Raw genomic sequence first — 21,866 nt, 5'->3', positions numbered from 1 at the left:
CTCTGCAACCTCACTAGCTTCCAGTCAGTTGCAGAATGGATCATCATCCCTAGATTATTACTCAAAGAAGGGAATAGATGCAATAGATCCTGAACTGTTCAGACACAAATGCATCCAAAGGACCGTAAGTGCAACAGGACACACTACCTTTGGACAGTGTTTCCATCAGCTTGTGACTCTTGGAACATAACCTGTGGTAGAAGTACAGCCCACTCCCCTTGTGCTGCATGTTTTCACTCTGTACAGTGAAATGTAGACTAGACAGTTGCTACCATACTTTGAAAAAGACTTTTTTTTTTTTTAAAATCAAGTTGTAAAGATTCAGAGTTTCAGCTCCACAACTTTTTCTCTTTGAAGGATGACGAACATTTTTTGTTCCTGTGACTTGATCTGCCCAGCGTTTCTGAAAATCACACAACCGTGTAATTTAGCAAGTCTTACCACTCCTTAACGAAGTGAAACAAAACTGCACCATACTGAGGTGGCTTCCTAGAGGTAATTTGTACTCGAAAAGCATGTAGGGACCGAAGAGCATAGGTATTTTATTTATCATGGGAATTAATACAAAAAGACAATATAAATACAAGGTTTTTTTCACTGTTTCCAAGATCATAAGTAATTTCTCTGTTCTAGAGAAAATGTATTATCCAGTGCCTATTCAGTTGTCTCTCTGCAAAGACTCCTTTTTATAGTTCATTTTGATAGCAGTGCTACGAAGGGCCAAAACACCCAGCCTGTATCACAGAGATAATGACCATGACCATCACATGCTGTTAATCTGAAATCAAAAATCTTGTACTGAGATGACCAAGAACTGGAAAAATTCACAATGCTACCATGTTTCTGAGCTATCAGATACTCAGAAGTAGTCGTTCATGGTTAAGTTTCTGTAAGCAGTGACTAAAAATACTGGTGTAGGTTTCCCCGTTGAAGTCAGCTGATATTCTCACTGTATATCAGTTCTACAGCATGCACAAATAAAAACACTATATTGTTTTATTTCACTTTTCATTAGTGCCACTGTTGCAATATGATCTGAAAGAAACCACAAGAGTCATCACTGCAACTTATGAGTGTGGCTTCAGAATTTGTGGAAGATTTGGAATAGGTGAGAAAGTGGGTGCCTGGGCTGATACCAGAATTTACAGGGCTGAAATGAGAATGAAGACGAAGGAAGGCTTGGGATCTAGGAAGGGAAGCACCTGAGAAAATGAGAAATGTCACCTGGAAGCTGAGAGAGATGCACAAGTATCACGGGAATAATCCCGAGGGCATTCAAACAGTAAGTAAAAGATTGAAGGAAGCAGCAGAAGAAAACAGAGAAAGTAGCAGCCAGGCGCCGAAATCAAAGGATCTGATAACCCATCAGTAAAGTAGGACAGTATTAGTTTTAAAAAAGAAGTAAATACACCAGAGGGCAAACAAGAAAGAAGAGAATAAAAAATTAAAGGGACCTAGAAGAGAGCATTTTGAGACACCAATCTAGTATCAAATAGAACAGTTGAAATAAAATGGAGAAATAAAAACTATCTGCAAATATTCTGGGAATATACAAAAAAGACTAAGTGGAGAACTACATCTTTATAATAGAGTAGGACAAGTGAAATGGTTATGGACAAGAGCGGTGGAACACATTAAAATTCCCCCATCACAGAGTACTCTGTTACTGGCAAACAATTTTCTTACAACAAAAATGTGAGCTATTATCAACAGCACATTGCTCAAATGCAAAACCTGCACATAATTTTATAATATCTGTTTTTCCAGTAACATGAAATAAGAATTAGGATGAGAACTATAAAATACACGTGGTAACTTTGCTATTAAACCTCCTATTTAAAATAAAATATTCTTTAACAGAAAAAAATTGTTTTGCAAAGAAAGGAAGATTTCTAAAACCCATCTGAGTCTCTTTTTGAGAGCCATGAGGACAAAAGAAATTTCAGAAACTGAGCAACTGTGGAATTACCTTTGACTGCAGATATTTCTGAACCTCATCTACAGACCACATAAACACTGTCATAACTTCATTGAGCTGTGGATCTCTTTACATACCTCCTTTGCTCATCATGTCACCATTGCTCATCACGTCACCAAATTAGGGGATGGTGTGCACGCCTGGAGAGTAAAGGACTGTGCACTATTCAAACACAAACACTGGCAATAGCTGCAATATGTGAACATGGCCAGGAACAAGGCAGAGATCTTACGTGGATGCACTCATTTTAGCTCTACATTTACAACATTTAGTTATAAATATTCCCTTATGAAAGCCTATTATGTTGAATGATGTGAAAGATGCCTCTGCGTCATATGTTATTTCTTCAGTGCCTTACATCTTTCCCTAGAAAAGTTTGTAATTGTTTTAGTATATTTAGGCTATTACAGTCTACATAAGTAGAATATCATCAAACAACGTGCTACCAGTGAAGCAAAACTGAGAAATACAAGTGGACCGAGTTTTGCTGAAGTGCTGTTACTGCAAAACTATCGGGTTTGTTTTTTTTGTTTGTTTGTTTGTTTGGGGTTTTGTTTGCTAAGAAAAGTGATAATTTGCCCCGGTTCTTCTATGAAATTATTAGAGGCGATAAAAACAAGTTCTGCTGTGACACAGATGGAAGAGGGTTTGTGAACAGCCACCAGCCCAGCACTCGCAGGATTTCCAAGCTATAACAGAGGAAGACTGTTTTAGGATTTGCCCCTAGGATTATTTCCCATCTTCCCCATGATACTTGTGCATCTCTCCCAGCTTCCAGGCGACATTTCTTATTTTCTCAGGTGCTTCCCTTCCCAGATCCCAAGCTTTCCTTTGCGTGATTTTTCCCAAACCACCGCGGGCTCTGTTTTGTCCCAAGTGGTTGGAGGCGAGCCCTGTCCCCGCCGAGGCTGCCTTTAGAACACTACCCCTCTTTTTTGGGGGCTGTTTTGCAGCACACCGCTACTCAGGAGGCCTCGCCGCACCCGCGCAGGTGAGACGGTGTCACCGCGGCGTGGGGAGTCACCGGGGCGACCGCCCACAGCCTGCTCCGGGCCCGGCGGCGGGCGAGCACCGCCTCGAAGCCGGCGGGCCCGGGCGGGACGGCGAGGGCGGCGCGGCGGAGACACGGCAGCCCCTCAGGGGAGGCGAGCGGAGCCCGCCGCCCTCCCACCTCCCGCCCCTTCCCGCCGGACGGGGACAGCCGCCGCAGCTGACGCGCCGCAAACTTTACTCCCCGCTGTTCCTCAAGCTGCGCCCGGCCTCCGGCGCGGCGGGCGGCGGCACCCGGGGCGGCGGAGGCGGCACCGGTCGGCACCGCAACCCCTCGGCGGGGCGCGGAGGGACCCGTCCCGCCCTCCGTCCGCGGGGGGACGCGGAGCCGTGAGGAGACGGAGCCGCAGTGCCGCGCTCCGGCCGGTTCCGCGCTGCTTCCGCGGCGCCCTCAGGCAGCCGCCGCCGTCGCCGCCGCGTCTGGGCGCTCAGCCGCGGGCCACGATGAGCCAGGCGCAGCCCTACGCCCCGCGGAAGAGCAGCTCCCCGGCGGCCGGCGCCCGGCGGAACGACAGCCAGGACTACCTGCTGCTGGACGCGGAGCCCTGCGAGGAGAGCGCCCTGCCGCCCTACGCCTTCTACCCCGTGTGAGTCCCGCCGGCCCTGGGGGGGCTCTCCGTGAGGGGACCGGGGAGCCGGGCTGGGCGCTGACTCCCGTGGAGGGGGAAAGGCGGCGGCGGGACGGGTGGTGGCGGGCGGGGGGGACCGGCGGGAAATGCCCGCGGCGGGGGCTCGGTCCGCGGTGGGGGAGCGGGGCGGTCGGTGTCTGCGGAGGGCGGGGGAGCAGCACCCCGAGCACCCCCAGCCCAGCCGGGGGAGGTCTCCCGCCGAGGAGGGACCGTGGTACCTGCCCCGCTGCGAAGGGAGGCGAAGGACGGCTTCGGCTCGCTGTGGAGAGCGGGGCGAGGGACCTCGGGTTTCCGTGAACCTGGCGGGATCCGATGGGTTTAGTGGAGTTACGGAAATTTTAACTCCTACGAGCAGTTTCTCCCACAGGGAGAGTGCACGTTACAGGCGTGTTCGTAAAACCACAGTCCTTTCGTTACTGCGTTTTGTCAAAATCGTGTAGCCTCGTGTAATTTAATTCTCTAAGTTTTGCCGAGTAGTTGTCATTTAAAGAAGTAGGGCATAATAGCACATGCAATAAAGAACTAAACGAAACATAAATTATAAAGGTTCCAGGAATTGCAGTTTTTAACAGCCAGGTCAATTGACATTCAGTATTGACAGTGTCCCTCGCGTTATGTGTTGTCAGCATGACTTCTTTAATTACCACTTGTTAATGCTTCTGAGGAGAAGGCATCCCACAGAGGGGAAAAATGGGTATTAAGCAATGTGAGATGAGCCCTAAAATCTCAGGTGATTACCAGATGTGCACTTTCTTTTGTACAAATTGTATTTTATTGCTTACCTGGTAAATTACAGTTAGCAACCTCTCCTAATTTTTGCTGTTTTATCTATGAGGGACTTAGCAGCTGCTTGCCAACTACCTGGATATAGAAAAGGAGTAAGGAAACTGGCAACACTCAGTGTTTGAATATTTATAAACTCAGTTAAAAACAACCAGAGTTTTCAGAATTCACTGCTGTGTTGCTCTTGCTAAGTGTCTTTGTAGAGTATTAATTCAGTATGCTTCTGTAGCTATAAGAGCATACATTATTGCACATTGGACTTAAACTCCATCTCAAAATATATGACTGCATCTGTCTAATGAATGCCTTCCAAAGAAAAACCTCATGATGATTAGTTAAGAGATTGGTTACGACTCGTGGACTTCAGCTGTGAAAACTAATATGGCAATTCTGAAGTTCCTTTGCTGTGTGCTCATTCAGAATGGTCATGCAGCTACAAGAAGATACATCTTGCGTAAGGGATTCAAAGCATCTCTTAAAACAAAATCTGCAAGGTCTGTGGAGTGCTGATATTTTTACTTCAGCAGTATAAGCTTATGCTGGCTGCTCTTGGTCCAGCACACAAGTGTGGAGATAGCTTCTCATCATCTCAAGGTGGCGATAAGGAAAGCCTACATCCTAGTCAAGTTTCTTCATAGAACTAGGGTAGCACTAAATGCAGGAATTTATCTCCAGTTGTGTCATGTCAAGGCCTTAGATGACTGATTCTGTGGTACAGGTAGGTACTGGACCCTGGAGTCCTTCCTTGATGGAGGGCGTTTCCATCAGTCTTTGAGAGAATGGACAGAAGCTACCTGATAACGTGTGGTGGGTATAAGTTTGAGGAATGTGCCCCTTCTCAGATGCATATAATCGCTACTAAAAAGGGTGCTTTAGCGAGCAGTGCTTGTATTTTAGGTGAATGATAGGCATGGGGAAGCTGTCATTTGGGGCTTCTCTGGTTGTGGAAAGGAGCCACTTCACAGGCTCCTGTAGACAATACCTACACGCAACCACTTCAAGGACTTCCTTGTCTGGCAGGGATGAATGCAATGAGTATAGGCTCCTCCAGGGTATGGTGATTACTAAACACAGGTTTTGAATTTTCCTGCTGAAATTCCACCTACATGTTTTAGGTACATTTTGCAGATCTCTCTTTTTAGCCAGAAGTCATTAGTTTTACTAGTGGCCTTCAAATGGCCAAGTATGTAATCAGATGGCCCGTGTTTAGGATATAATATTTCTAATCTTTGTGGTTGTCGTGGAGTAAGAATAGTTTTCTCTACTTTGTTTGAAAATCCTCAGATGACCAGTATGTCCTGATGTTGTTATGGTAGAGAGTGTTATATGAATCTAACCTTGTATCTGTAGAGTCATAAGGTCTCTAGAGATCCCAAGGATACTGCTGATGAAGGGCAGGTGTTACCCTGACAGATAAATTACGTAAAATCTGTATTTCACGTGCCATGAATCTGCTTGGACTCAGTGTGTGTGCCTTCTCTGTCTGTGTCATGTCCATACATGCTTTATCAGTGTTTATTCTTTAGCCACTTCTCCAGAAATGTGGCAGCTCAGGGAGCTGCTCATGCTGCCATATTTTGCCCTGGAAGTCCTCGTATGAATCTTTGGTGCCGGTTGGATTATGAGTCTGAGACATGAGGTCTGTGGGTCTGTCCATTGAGATAGAGCTACATGTCCCTTGAGATGGGATGGTACATCTGTGCTTAAATGCAAACACAAAAAAAAATAACCCTCGAGATTACATTAGTTGGTGTATTAAAATGTTTTAACTAAAGCTACTTACATTTCACTTAAGAGTATTTCTTAATATATCCAATTGCTAAGGGTATTTTTTTCAAACTGTCTGGGAAATCATAGGCATCACTTGTACATGCAGAAATGCCCCAGGAACATCTTCTGTGATGGTGATTAATGCAGAACAGTAATGCAGAATACAGCTGATGTCCAAAAAAAGCTGAAGTGTACCTCCTCTTAAACATTACTGAGAGGGTGACGCACTTACTGGTGTAATATGGCATGTAACTGTTGCTTGAAAAGTAGTTTGATACCAAGGAACAGTTTTCCTCAAGTGGTGATTTAGTGCTAATGCTAACATTATTGTGTGTGTTGTTTGTAGAACATGTTTTTCATGTGTTTTTTTGTGACTGCCTTTAAGTGGTACAGTGGCTGGATTCTAAAATAGCCATTTTAAGAGAACTATTTCTTGTATTTGTAGCTAAAGCCCTAATCCATCAAACTGCTGCTTTAGTTCAGTGGTGTTGCTCCTGAGCTTTGATATACAGTCCCTTTATAACAGCAAATAAATGTTTATTTAATAAAAGACGCTGTTTGCCCTTTCCCCCCCCAGGTGATTCATTAATTGTAAAATAGCATAGTCACGTTAAAAATCAGAATAATTGTCAGTTTTCAAACCAGCTGGCTTGATTTTGTGTCAATGAATTCAGCAACACTGATTGGGTTATTCAGTTAAGGCTGACAGTAAATCGGTTCTGTTTTACCTCAAACCAGGACAAAGGTGCTTAAATATTATCTTATCTGTAAATCAGAAAAGTATTTGAGATGCTGACCTGTCAATGTTAACTGACTGTGAGTAGCAAGAGACCTTACAGACTTACTCATATATTTGAGGCTTTCTTTGAGTTTCAGTACTTGTGCTTAACAACGTGCATCACATCGAATGAGTATGAATTCAGCCCCCCTCTTCCTGAAGAACAGCTTTGCTGTGTCTGAGGTAGCTGCTCCCTTTGCTGCAAACAAGCAGCAAAGTACTTCAGAAAGGTACCTTGGGCTCAGCAGCCGTGCCAAGTAGGGTCACACAGTCTTTTATCAGTAAGTGGATAGAAGACACTTACCTTTACTTGCGGTATGGTGCAAAATGAAATTTTAATGGGATTTTGTGCTGAAAAATCTTGCTTTTCTTTTAAATTCGGAACTGATGTTTGGAAAAACTCACTTCAGGCTATTTGCAGTATTTGTAATTAAATGGTTGCCAAAAGATGAGGCTACTTTTTAAGAACTGAATAATTGTATATTATAAATTATATGCAAGTCTCTCTAGCAGTCTTCTTCCAGCTAGTCATCACGTCTCACCCCTAATGTATCAAAAAATACATTGTGACATAGGTGTCAGAAGATTGCCTCCTGAAATACAAAAACGTGGATACATTTTTTTTTTCCCTCTTGTGCAAGTATTTCATTGGCAAAGAGCCCAGTTTTGTAGTTTAAAACAGGATGGAAAGTGCATTTTAAGGTCTAACCCCAAATCTGAGTGCTGATGTGTAGTGGGATTTGAAAGTGATAGTACTTGTATGTAAACTTCCCTGCTGAAAAAAATGTTATTGAAGAACAAATTGTCAGCGTACTAAGCTAGTAAGAATACACTAATGCAGCCAGACATCTAGTTATATTGCTTATTTATACTTTGAAATATTTAGCATTGTGAAAAATAAATATATTTTTTTATACACATGAGGAAGGACAATTATGCATTAATATGTCAGTTGTAAAGTAGATGAGGCACACAAATTATCAGATGAAAACAGGGGGAAAAGGGATTCTGATGTGCATAACTGCCTTGAGGCATAGATTATTCCTCAGCTTTTGTGGTTTTCAGATCAAGTGTTTCTCGGCACTGTCAAACCCAATACATACTTTAAAACATTTTCTTTGTTAAATAAGATCTTTAATAGCTTCTTTCTTGCCTGCATTGTAACAGTTTCTGCTATTGGAATAACATCTTTTTCATCTCCAGCCTCAACTATCTTGCTTGAAATGACCTGTAAAATTATCTTCCAGACTCTTCATTAGACATAATCTCTTCAGGGAGTACTGTGCAATGTGGCAGCTGTGTTTCAGATTGCTAGTCTCTTTGCTGAGATGCTGTGTCTTCTGAAACGTGTTGCAATAATTTTGTTGATAGCAAAAAGGTAGAAGAGTTAGTAAGGGGGGGGGTAATTTTCCTTCTTAGCCTAATAGATGGAACACTTTCCTGTGAATTAGGACTAATGGTTCTACTTCCTACTGGGCGCAGGGAAAAAAATCATGTCTATATCTCTCATATTCTGGGTGACTGAATTTAATCCCTGAAGTCTTGGGTAAAAGAACATCACCATTATTACCAAGCCCCAGAAAATACAGCTTTTAGTTCCCGCTGCATTTCCTACAAGAATCTAGAAGAGAATGCTTCACTTTGAACTAAAGGTACGCTTAATGTTGAGTTCTGCTTTTTTTCCCCTGAATACATTTTTTTAAATCTGAATGAAGAATAACAAATAAATATTATGTTTTTAATCAAAAGGAAATATATTTTGATATTTCAGTCTGACAGATTAATTAGTAAAAAAAATATCAATCACGTGGTCTGTTTCCTGCCTCATCAGAAATGAGGAAAAAAAGAAACCACAACAGTCGTTTTCTTTTTTGGGCGAGACATTCAATAAAGGTTTCTTTGAAAAGAGCAGCAAAGCAGATGGACAATATTTATTTCACCTTGGAGAGCTGGGGTCTGTTAGTGAGTACTGCTCTAGCTTGCCCATCAGCTCAGTCCATAAAGTGCCCAATAGTGGCCAGGGCTGGGTAATGGTTCTTGGTCTTCAAAGTGCTCTGTTCCAGCACATCCCTGGAGCAGACTCAGTATTCTGGAGATGCGGTTTTCAACCAGATTATTTTATGGTTCGAAGCTGTTTGAGAAAGCAGTGATCTTATGCAGAAACTGATATACAGCCTGAAAATTACCTCTCAAGGGTGAATTGAACGACGTATCTTCATTTTTGGTGACGATCTGAGGGATTTGTTTCGTTTAGTTGTTAGGCACTTTCGTATTCACTGTGTATGCTCACTAATTTCAGTGAACTTCCTTTGGTCAGCTGTGTCACCTGAACAGTTTCCTATGCTAATACTTCATAATCAATTTTGCTTGACCCATTGCAGTATTTCTGTAGGCTTACCCATTCTTAAGAAAAGGGTATATTTATGGATCACTCTTACGTAGTTACCGAATGAATGAAAATCGCCTCCCTGTGGGACCTAATTTTATAGAACTTGAAGCTTTCCATGTAAATATAAGTCGTTTGTTAAATTTGCATGAGGAAGGTGGAGTAGTGATTAAGAAACGTGTGGGATATATATGGCATACTTTTCACTGCAAATTTTAATAGCAAGTGTGCTCTTTGTCAAACACCCTCCCAGCAGCACTTCCCCCCACAGAACCTGGAGGTTATAATAACCGGCTACTTGAAAAATTCCTGCCAAGTATCAATATCCCCAAATAAAAGTGACTTGGCATGGTGGGTCTACCTCATCATGCTGTGTTTAGACTTTCCAGCTCTGCAAACATGAGCAAAAGAAAATTTTGGCGGTTAAACTATCTTGATCAAATTCATTATAACTTTGTTTCATACCGCAAACTGTAACGCAGTGCAAGGCAATGACTTAGCAAAGGGCTTGAGTCTTAAAGTGCATAAAACGAGCCTTACATACATGTTTGCGCACATACTTGTGAGTGTAGGCACTTGCGCACAGAGCCTACTCAACAGGAGGCTTAAAGGATTTGCGTTGATAAGCAGTATTTAAATGTAAGTTTTGATAATTAAATGTGGACAAAAGGCTTAGTGATAATTAAATTACTTGCAGTTTTCTTTGGAATGGATTAACATTTTTATCTTGCAGTGGTTATTATTTGTTTATCAGTGACAAATACATAATCAAGTTTAATATTTTTAGCAAAACAGAAGTTATGGAATATAATGTGAAGATGACTAATTAAAGTCTGGTTTTATTTTCTATATCCGTTTCTATACAGCTACGCTTTTTTCATATCATTAGTACAATTGACAGCACAGCTCTATTGTCCCCCTCAACATAATAAATCTAAATAAAAATTTGTCAATATTTTAAAAACCCAAAAAAACCACACAAGCCTTGGCACTAGGAATGAAATTGGTTCTTGTACCAAATGAGATTGGGTACAAGAACCCCAAGTGAGTGGAGTAGAAGAGGAACTGCATATCAAGAATTGTCATTTCAGGGGTGTTCTCAAAGCTATGTGGGAAATGTGGGTGGCTTGTTTTCTGCAAGAGTTAAACATAATTTCCTTTTGTTTAAAAAAAGTTATTAATTTGAACAAAATGGCAGTGCTGTGGATGTGGAGTTGCTGGTTGAAAGCTTTGTTGTGGATGGGCCGCTTTCTTTTAATGTGCCATAGTAGTGCTGAAATAAAAACGACAAATAGTAATAATAATAGAAATCATGAATCATGAAGTAGATGTGATGCCCGCCTCTTCGCTTGAACATTCCTTCAGTAGTGCCCTTAGTCATACAGCTGTTAGTGTTCTCCCTTATACATCATTAATTAAAAACAAAACCAACCTTGCCCACTGCCAGCTCAGAACGTGACTGGAGTTCTTTTTTGATTGAATACTGGTTTTAATGTCAGTATTTACCTTTGTGAAGAGATGAAATTACTGAGGGGTTTAGAATTTTTTTAAAAAATTATTTAGTATCCGTGAGGCCTTCCCATGCTGGTAGAAAGAAAGATCATGAACCAAAAGATCACAGTTAATGCAAACTTGGTTTAAAAATATGCCAGAAAACAGTACAGATCACAAGGTCTGTATGGTGCAGCACTAGCAATTTTACAGAATATAGACTGGAGAATTTCCATGAGCTGCTGCTTTGTTAACAAATCTTGAATGAAATGTGCATCTCTTAAAAATGGCACCTCATATTCTTTTGAGGTAAGTCCTGGTCTATTGAAGGTAGTGGGAGTTTTGCTGGAGATGTTTAGCAGATGGTAATCCCTGAGCTGCACAGGAGACCTCATATATATCTAATCAGGTGCTGGTTAATTGCTGCTAATAAGGAGAAACTACTATGGAGCTGGTTGGATTGTTAGTTTGAAAAGAGGGGACCTTGGTTTCACTGTGACACATGGGGACCCACCACATGCAAGCAGGCGGTGTCTAACTTGGAGCTGGAGAGCAACCAGCCTGAGGCCGAGGAGGTGGAGAAGAGACTTGGCAGCCCATCAGACTGACCGGGTGGGCTACAGTGCTGCTCTGTTGCCTCCCATCGTCTTCTGTCAGCACTGGTGTTAGTTCCAATGGACATTTGGCTGTGCTGATTTTCCCCCTGGCCCAGTCTGGGTTTCTCCTGTCATGCACGTTGACTGAATTGAGGAATGATGACTGATTGCTTCGAAGCCTTTCAAAAGGGGAAGATTCCCTCATCTTTGAGGAATGATTTATGTTTTCTTTCTCTTCTATAAGATTTTTGCCCATGGTGTACATGTTTCAGCTGTTCTAGACATGACTTTTTTCCCCTTTTTTAGAACAGGTAGCCAGGTCAGACTGCTAAACTTTGTTAGTCCTACTCTGTGTTCACATCTTAGGCCTGCCAAGCTGTAATAATCCAATACTTGGCACTTTTTGTAAGGCTCTTGAAGTGCATTGCAAACAGACGCATTGCACACAGTCCAGCTGTCAGCCTTCCAGCTGCTGGGTGCTTGGCAGCAGAAAGAGCGGTTCTTACAACAGCAGTGTTTTAAATCACGGATTCTGTCAATTAAACACCTCTACAGCACCTGGCTCATCGCAGCAGAACGTAACAGCGGTACCACCAGCGTGAATCCAGGAAATTCTTCTAACTGAGGTGCGGCTTGTGGGAGGTTGCTTTGTAAAGTGGCATTGCAAAGCTCTGAAGGTCTGTGCCGTTGAGACTCGTGCCGTGAACATCACGATTACCATTTCTCTGCTAATCATGGTGTAGGAAAGTGCCCGCCCTTCCCCAGGTGCCCACGCACATGCTGAGTCACGCGTAGCAGAACCACGCTCTTGAGTGGGGGCCTGTGATGGGGATGGTGTTTGATACGTCTGATCACTTAGCAGTGGGCTCCTGCATCCGTCCCACATGAAACAACTGAGCTCAGGAGAGTATGTGTGGACTTGCAAACTCCACCACACAGGGATCTTAGAGCTGGGAAAGATCCAGACGTTAGTTAAAATAGTGGATTGTAGGGTTCTTGTTCCTAAGCTTTCGCAGTATGTGCCAATGTTTACAGTCACATTTTGTGAGTTTCTAACCATGTTTAGTGATTTATGTGGGATCAGAACCATTGTATTGATTATTTTTTTTCTTTCTTTTTGGTAATCCTTTCAGAAAAAATAATGAGTGTCTTTGAGAATTATTCCTAACCAACTGTTCTTCATGATTGAAGACTATAAACCAGTTTTCCCGTCTGTTTTGCAATGCAATAATTGATTTTTCTATATTAGTTTAGTTCCACTCTGCTAATCTTTGGTTTTATGCATTATTTCCTTAAGCTAATTTAAAATTACTTACAATTTTCAAGTGTTTTTTAAAATTTATTAATGAAATATCACATGTACTTGAAATTTCTAGTTTATTATCTGCATGGATTATACATGAGTTGAAGATATATTTCTTTTTGTTTTTCCTTCTGGACTTGTTAATTTATAGTTAAGTCCAATAAGTCTGCTATGACCCAAGTGTATTAAGTGGAGAAAGATTTTGAAGAGGTAATTTAAAGGTCATGGAAGTCTTATTTTGGGCACATGTGGGAGAGGAGTCTTTTTAGAAGTTATTATAAATGTACATAGTACTGGTGGTGCTTTCTTGAAGGGAAATCACATGCTCTGAGAACTCTGGAGCCTCTCTTAGCTCTGAAACAAAGGACAAATCCATATGCTCATGGATCTGCCTGCACCACGTCCACTGCCTGGCTTTTGCTTTCCTTTGTCCTGGTAGGAGCACATGGACTATGATGGTTGCTCAGGGGGTTCGGGGTCTGTATAGGATCAGTGTGCACCATTGTACCAGGGAGGTGAAATTAAATTAACTTTGGTGCAGTGGGATACTTGAGGATATTTGCAGTAGAACTGAAATTTCCATAGAGACATTTAAGTCCTGCTGTCACTAGATTATCTGACAAGTTATATGCAAAGAGCAGGCTGCTGGATGGTGGCAATGACTCTTCCTCTCTGTAGCTCTTCTTTTCCTCTCCCTTTAAGAACAAGTTTCCTATTAATTTCTCAAGACAGTTTTTGAAGACTGCTGCTTTCGTAGCTTTCTCAAGTGCGTCTTAAAATGAAACTTCCCCCCTTACAATGTACTATTTTGTTTTCGTATCTCTCTGTAAGTGTAGAAATCTGAACTGAAAAATGCAATGACTGGTAACAAAAATTGGATCAAAGGGTGGTAGCGCTAACAAAAGTTAGTTAACACAACTTCATTTTTGGGTAGTGGGGATGGGATGAAATTTTCCAAGGATACTAAATATTTTGTATGGCCTCACAGTAGCATTCTCACTTCAGGATCTTAAAAACTAAAACCACACAACATCAGTATCACTGGAAATTTTGGGCTGCAGTCCGTGTTACTGCTTCGAGTCCCATGGAGGTTGGTGAGGGTGAGAGTCTGTAACTGCCTCTTATTGTCCAGGACAGGCCAAGGAGTTACAGCAGCATGGCAGATACTCTGGAGGAAGAATAGCCGTAGCTTGAATTGACAACTAAGCAACAAATACAGCAAGAAAAATTAGAGTGGGAGAGGAACATAAGTTTCTGAAGATCTGGCCTATTCTATTTAAACATTTTGTTGAGCGCAGCTAACAAAAAAGTCAGCAATAGCAGTATTGCCAGAAGGTCTGCAGAATGAACCACTGCCTACAGTATGAAGTGGTAGAAGTTAATCTTCTCCACTTTTCTTCAGAAAAGAATTTTAGAGGATTAAGTCAGAAAGCTATTTAATCATTTAGCAACCTCTGATGCGAGCATGTTGGTAGGTAAACAGCAACTGATGTGACAGTGAAATTTTAGCACTGCTTTGTATGATAAAATAATAATGATCTTACCTAACAAGTTGATATATAAAATATACACTGGGATTTCTTACCCCACAGCCACTTCCAGCCTAAAATCAGCAACAACATTTAATACATAACAGGAAGGGAAACTTAAAGAAGAATCCAGGTAGGGATTTACAGAGGCAGCAAGGCTAACACCTCTAATTTTACAAAGCTGTCTGAGGATCTTTAACGACCTGAGGTTTCTACGTTATTGATTTTTACATCAAATCTGAAAGCCAGCAGAAATTTCTCTCGTTATCAGGGAGAGCATTGATAACACCTTAAAGGGAAAGGATATCCTTTGTGGATTAACCAGGTTCAATTCGTGCAGGATTAGTGACTTGTCTCCATGAATCAATGATGAAGGTGCTGGTACAGGGCAGAGGCACTGCTAGGTGCCTTTTCTGAACTCTCTGGCTGTGACAAGACTGACTTACTTCCAGCACACAAATCTTCGTATGTCCAGAGGACCAGAAAAGGCATTGAGGTGCATAGTGATGACTCACTGGGGAGGGTATGGTGCAGTTCCTATCTGGATTTCTTTTTCATTGAAACTCAAGTAGGGGGTGGGAGGGCTAGTGCATGTTCAGGTGCCACCCCAAAGACAGCATGAGTGCATGTATGCAGGAATGTGCAGGAACTTGGGAGGACTCCTAGTGTTGTTGATGTATGAACAACTTCTGATTGCTTCATGTTCTTAAGTTCATGAATTCCTGATTTCATGAGTCTTGAACTTCTAGATCAGGTCCTAGGTATTGCATACTGGGGATCAAGCATAATAGGATTGACAGAAACTCCACATCCATCTATGGTTTGTTTTCAAATCCTATATCCTTTAGTAAAAATGTCAGGAACATTACCATCTTCCTTTGCTTTTCATTTAGGTGTGAGATTTGAGGTTGGAACATGGAAATCATGCTGGTACCTGCTTTCATCCCTGTGATGGTCTTCAAGCTTTTCTTTTAGTTGGCGACTGCTGCTGGGGTGGCAGGAATGGCAACAAGCGTAGGAGAGGCCGAAGGGTTTGTCTGAAATGAAGCATCCAGCCTGACTTCGTGGTCTGGGCTCCTTCTGTAGTGCGTGAAAGAGGCCCCTCCAGGGACCAGTTCATCAGATCTGTTTCAGAACTGGGTGAATCACACTGGTGTCTAAAATATTGTAGAAGGATTCTTGATGAATAGCAAATCTATGTTCCACAACACTCAGATGCGCTGCTGCTAGCTTCAGTGGGATTTGTGTTCATGTGCCTGTGCAGAATATTGTCCTCAGTCTTCAGTATCCCTGAATGCATATTTTGTCTGGTATTTCACTGTTTGTGTTGTAGTGTATATCAATAATTGATAATTTAAATATCGAAGATGATGTGTTTCAGGATCAAATTATAGAAATTAGAAATACGTGATATACAGTGAAAACCAGCATGTAATTCTTTGCTAAGGCTAAATTCTGACAAGTATATATATATAAAAATATATATATATGTATATGGATTTTCTGACCTCTGGCTACTGAACAACACAATTGACTTAATTTTTTTGAGAGAAAATTTTGAGAGAATTAGGAGGGATATTTTGCGTGCTAATCATCTGCACTGCATTAGCGAAGACAGGCAGGAAGAAGAACACGAAATATAAACCCTGACAGCTCTATCTTTTAATGAAAGGAATTTTGTTTCAAATCTTAAATTAAAATTTGAGCCAAGCAATTAGAATGCAATCCTTCGTTTTCATTAAAAGCTTCACTTACAATTTGCAAAAGTATTAAATATGATTATTTTTAAAATAAATTGTAGTGATAGATTCCATAAGCATCACAAAAGATTTTGCAGAATTTCAGTTCCTGTTCCCCCATTTTTTCAGTTGGTTGACATGGATAAAGTAGTATTTTTAGTGGTGGTGTAATTTTGTCTCAAAATAGAATTTCTTACAATTAAGGCTGTTTACTAACAGTCTGTAATGTCAGATCGCGTTCTCTTCTCTTGAGTTACGTGCATGGTTCGCCAGCATAACTTTTAAATAGTTTAATTTTTCTTCAGTCTGCATACAGGCTAACACAGACTGAAGTTAAGAATGTACCTCAGTTGTAAACAAGATTTTGCTCTGCAATTATTTAAATTGGTAAAACATTAATTGCATAAAATTTACATAAAGTTTACATAGCAAACGGAAACATTTTCTGGTAAAGAATGAATGAAAGTCTTAATTTTCAATATCTTGATGACCTGAATGTTCACCCAAAATTATTTGCTTCCATTCACAAATTATTTACGTGTATACAGGTTTTTGTTTCAAGTGGCTAGCAACTGTCCCTGGGCTTTAAGGAAGGATCCTGCCCACTGCTAATGATAGGGTAGCATGCCTTTTTCTCCTCAAGTCTGAAAGATGCCTAAGAGAAAAGTCTCACTTAGAGACATGAGGACAATTTTGGAGAATCAGAATTGTGTGAGAGATGCAGCAGCAAAATGTTTCGTCTGAGTGAGAGGTAATTTCTGAGTATTTATTACTTTATCTAGAAAAGGCTGGGTTTTTTTAGTATCAATATTATATTGGGAGAGGGGATAAGCATATCAACATTATATTGGGAGAGGACAACTGTTGTCCCAAATATGAACTACCAGCCATACAGCCCCTGGACACAGGCACAGTACAGCTGTCTGCTTTTTATTTTAAGAATATGGAACAAGATCTGGAGTGTGGAAGGCTGCCTGAAAATTCAGGTACCTCCTTCTTTGCAAGCTCACAGCTGGACTCGGCAGGAGGCAGCTGCTGCTCCTTGGCTCGTACAGGATCCTGCCTTTGTATCTGCTGAGGTTGTATTGCCCTACTATGTGAGGACAGCAGTCAAGGTTGTTGCAACATTATCCGCATAATATCCCACCTGTTTGTACTAGATAAGGATATTTTTCTGTGATGCTACTTGGGCACGTTCACACTTTGCTATGCTTATAGTGTTTGTCCTGAACATAGGCAATGGGTCGTCAGGAGAATGTGTTCAGTGATACCCACTTCAGTATATGCAATGGATGATATGTATAATGGGATGATATGGTTGGGCAGTATAACCGACCAGACTTTGCCCTTAAGAATGATTTGAGACCTTCAGCTGTGAGGTGTGGGGTTTTAAACTTCTGAACTGTTAGTATCGATGTAGCAAACTGTTACTTCAGCAAAGTAAGTTATTTCATCACTTACTATCCCATGAGAAACTGAAAATTAGAGATCCCATTGAAGTTATGAATAAGCATGATCCCATTTCGTACAACCTGGGAATCTCTTTGTAGTCTTGGCTGAAGAGTAGGATCACCTTATCTCTTGCTCTGCTTAGTAACACCTGACTGAGACACAAGGCAGAAGAAAACAAGAAAGAATCTATTGCTGCTATGTATACCTGAAAGTATCAGTTCTGAGAAGGTAAGAAGCAGTAATTATGACTGTTAATACCTTACCAAAAAAAAGGTAAGGTACTAAAGGAGGGAATTCTTCCTAACTGGAAGGAATGTTTCAAAGGAATGTAAAAAGTTAGGGATGTACTAAATAAGAATAACTTTTTTGCCACCTGTCTCAAATCATCACGTTAATCAACATCTTCCTAAAAATTGAAGGTCAGTTCCAGAAAACAGCAAAACCAGCAGAAGCTGCTGTACATTCTCATGCCCTGGAACTGGATGTTGCAGAGTGGGAGAGAGGGACTGTGAAACTGTATTCATGACACGTTTCATATGCAGCATCTACAGAAACAACATGTTGACTAGACTAGCTTTATATCCCAGAGATTACTTCTGTGTGAGAGCGTGACTCTGTGTTCCTCGCTACTCTATGCTTACTGCTGCTCCAGAGAGTGCATAGTATAACACTTACAAGAGGATCATGGGGGAAAAAAAACTTCTAAGTAAACAAAAATTGTAAGTAAAACTTTTTTTTTTTATTTTCCCCTCTCTTGTTCTGAGATGTCACCTTGTAGACTTGGGAAAACAGAACAATTTCATTTTTCCAATAGAGAATATACATGAATGCCATGTTCTCATTTTCCCAAGTCCTGTGTAAAAGTGCAAGCTGAGTAAGTTTGGAATTTCTGTTCATGTGAAACATTACTTTTTTCATATCTGTTTTCATGTTTAAAAAATTTTCAATTTAATTTTTTTTTTTTACCAAATAAGTCTTGACAACACTGTTCTCATAAATATTCACCATTTACTTTTCGATCCAAAGTGTTTCAATATGACCGAAGTAAGCCACCCTAAATCATACGTGAGTCAATTCAATATTAACTGCCTTTGTTTTCCCTCCCTGACTGACTGTATAGAGGACAGTTTCAGCTCTCTGCTGAGCTCTCTTTCCCGTAATGCATACATGATGTGACTCCCTTGGCAGGCAGCAGCATTCAGAGTGTATCTGCGTGTTTGTGTTCGGCCGATGGTGTTCTCTTGGGAGACCAGCCCAGGCGAGGCAACTGTGACCAAAACTGCAATTCTGTCTCCCTTCATTAGGAAAAAGTGGTTAATTGTTCTGTGGAGCTCATGCAAAGTGGTACATTTCAGATGAGTTACAAAGCAACCAAATGAATGCTTTCTTCTCTTGTTGGACCTGTTGTTCACCAACGCGAGTAAGCTAATTGGTGGCATCAGGATTGGAGGCAGCCTGGGCTGCAGTGATCATGCACTGGTGGAGTTCACTGTCCTGAGGGATCTGGGTCAGGGAAGCAGTAAAGTCTGGGATCTGAATTTTAGGAAAGCAAACATCCAGCCCTTCAAGGAGTTAGTCAATAGGGCCCCCTGGGAAACTGCACTCAGGGGCAAGGGAACAGAACAGAGCTGGCAGATCTTTAAGAACGCTTTCCACAGAGTGCAAGAGCTCTTGATCTCCAGGTGTAAGAAATCAGGAAAGGAAAGCAAGAGACAGGCATGGCTGAGTCAAGAACTGCTGGTCAAATTAAAGGGCAAGAAGGAAATAAAAGCACATGGAGTGGAAGCAGGGACAGGTATCCTGGGAATAGTATAGGGAGGCTGCCCTGTGGTGTAGTGATGGGGTCAGGAAGGCCAAAGTGCAGCTGGAACTGAACTTGGCAGGGGATGCAAAGAGTAATAATATTAGCTTCTACAGGTACGTTAGCCAGAAAAGGAAGGCCAAAGAAAGTGTACCTCCCCTGATGAGCAAGAGTGGCAAACTGGTAACAACAGATGAGGAGAAGGTTGAGGTACTTGGCAACTTTTTTGCCTCATTCTTTACTGGCAACCTCTCTTCCCACAGCTCTTAAGGGGACAGATCGCAAGGCAGGGACTGGGGGAGCAAAATCCCTTCCACTGTATGAGAAGATCAGGTTCACAACCACCTGAGAAACCTGAACATAGAGAAGTCAATGGGACCTGACGAGATGCACCCCAGAGTCCTGAGGGAATTGGCTCATGTATTTGACAAGTCACTCTCCATGATATTTGAAAAGCCATGGCAGTCAGGTGAAGTCCCCAGTGACTGGAAAAGGAGAAATATTGCACCCATGTTTAAAAATGGTAGAAAGGAGGACCCTGGGAACCACCAACCTGTCAGTCTCACCTCTGTGCCTGGGAAGATCATGGAACAGATCCTCCTAGAAGCTATGCGTAGGCACATGGAGGACAGGGAGGTGATTCGAGACAGCCAGCATGGCTTCACCAAGAGAAAGTCCTGCCTGACCAACCTCAGGGCCGTCTATGATGGAGTGACTACATCAGTGGACAAGGGAAGAACTACAGACTGGACTTGTGTAAGGCCTTTGACATGGTCCCCCACAACATCCTTCTCTCTAAATCGGGGAGGTATGGATTTGATGGGCAGACTGATGGGTGGATGAGGAAATGGTTGGATGATTGCATCCAGAGGGTAGTGGTCAATGGCTCAATGTCCAGCTGGAATCTGATGGCAAGTGGTGTCCCTCAGGGGTCTGTACTGGGACCAGTGCTGTTTAATTTCTTGACATTGTGTGGTAGAGTGCATCCTCAGCAAGTTTACAGATGTCACCAAGCTGAGTGGTGTGGTTGACACGCCTGAGGAACAGGATGCTATCCAGAGTGACAGGCTTGAGACATGGCCCCATGTGAACCTCATGAGGCTCAACAAGGCCAAGTGCAGGGTCCTGCATCCCAGTTGGGGCAACCCCCGATATCAATACAGGCTGAGGAATGAAGTGATTGAGAGGAGCCCTGCCAAGAAGATACCTGCCAAGGTACTGGTGGATGAAAATCTGGACATGAGCCAGCATGTGCCTCGCCACCCTGAAAACCAACCGTATCCTGGGCTGCACTGAAAGAAGAGTGGCCAGTAGGTTGAGAGAGGTGATTCTGCCCCTCTACTCTGCTCTGGTGAGACCTTACAGGACCCTAAAGACCATCTAGTTTCAACCCCCCTGCCATGGGCAGGGACACCTCCCACTAGACCAGGTTGCTCAAAGCCCAATCCAGCCTGGCCTTGAACACTTCCAGGGATGGGGCATCCACAGCTTCTCTGGGCAATCTGTTCCTGTGTCCTACCACTCTGAGAGTAAAGAATTTCTTCCTAATGTCTAATCTAAATCTATTCACTTTCAGTTTAAAACCATTAACCCTTCTCCTGTCACTACAATCCCTGATAAAGAGTCCTTCCCCAGCTTTCCTGTAGGCCCCCTGTAGGTACTGGAAGGCCGCTGTAAGGTCTCCCTGGAGCCTTCTCCAGGCTGAAGAACCCCATCCTGTCCTCATAGGAGAGGTGCTTCAGTCCTCTGATCATCTTCATGGCCCTCCTCTGGACTCCAACAAATCCATGTCCTTCTTACATTGGGAGCTCCAGAGCTGGACGCAGTACTCCAGATGGGATCTCATGAGAGCGGAGTAGAGGGGCAGAATCGCCTCACTCAACCTGCTGGCCATGCTTCTATTGATGCAGCCAAGGATGCAGATGTTAGTGTTAAGTGATAAAGGACAATGTTTGTATGTAATTAAAGTTTTAATTAAATGATAGTTCTTCTCTAGAGTATGTTGTAAAACCAGTATAGTTTGATACTAAGTAGAACTCAATAAAAACTGTTTTTGGTTGGTATTTACCATTGCACCACCATGTCAGTGCTCCAAAATCTGTGTTTATGCATCTGTTTGAATAAATACCGCTTAGGATGATTTCTCATTTCTTTATTTCACTGTAGTGAATTATTTAGCAGTAAGGTATTTTTGTGGGGTGTCAAAGACCGAGTTGCAAGACCTGTTTCAACTCGGGCAAAACAGAAATCTCAATCCACAGTTGCAACCTCCCAGGAAAATGTCAGCAAGTCAAAACTGTTCTTCTGTCTATTCCTCAGGTTTCTTCTTGAAGATAAAGATCTCAAGGTTTTCTCAGTGTATTTTGAAACTTTATTTTTCCACTCTGAAAGTGAACCTCTTGATTTCCATTTAGATCTAATAACAGTCTTTGTCAAGTGGTTTTAAAAGCCTCCCTATGTTGTTCTATTATTATCATCACCTAACTGGACAGCTTCAACAACTACTGGTATTGTCAAATATACTATCTCAGGGATTTCTTCTGTGCTGTGGGATGGAAGGCAGCACAGTATTTAGTGGATG

General features: G+C 42.1%; 1 protein-coding gene across 1 annotated transcript in view; it reads left to right on the top strand.

The window, feature by feature from the left end:
• Positions 1–3,219: 3,219 nt before the first annotated feature.
• The window catches only part of TRPC6 (transient receptor potential cation channel subfamily C member 6), a 104,799-nt gene continuing 86,152 nt past the window's right edge, over positions 3,220–21,866 (top strand). Inside the window, exon 1 of the mRNA XM_054187774.1 lies at positions 3,220–3,615. Within this exon, the coding sequence (XP_054043749.1) occupies positions 3,473–3,615 (143 nt within the window). The 5' untranslated portion in view covers positions 3,220–3,472. The remainder of the gene's footprint in view (positions 3,616–21,866) is intronic.

This window comes from Rissa tridactyla, chromosome 1 (genome assembly GCF_028500815.1).
Source record: "Rissa tridactyla isolate bRisTri1 chromosome 1, bRisTri1.patW.cur.20221130, whole genome shotgun sequence".
Taxonomy (NCBI): Eukaryota; Metazoa; Chordata; class Aves; order Charadriiformes; family Laridae; genus Rissa; species Rissa tridactyla.
The sequence above is the reverse complement of the archived record's forward strand: the minus strand, read 5'-3'. Positions and strand labels throughout refer to the sequence as shown.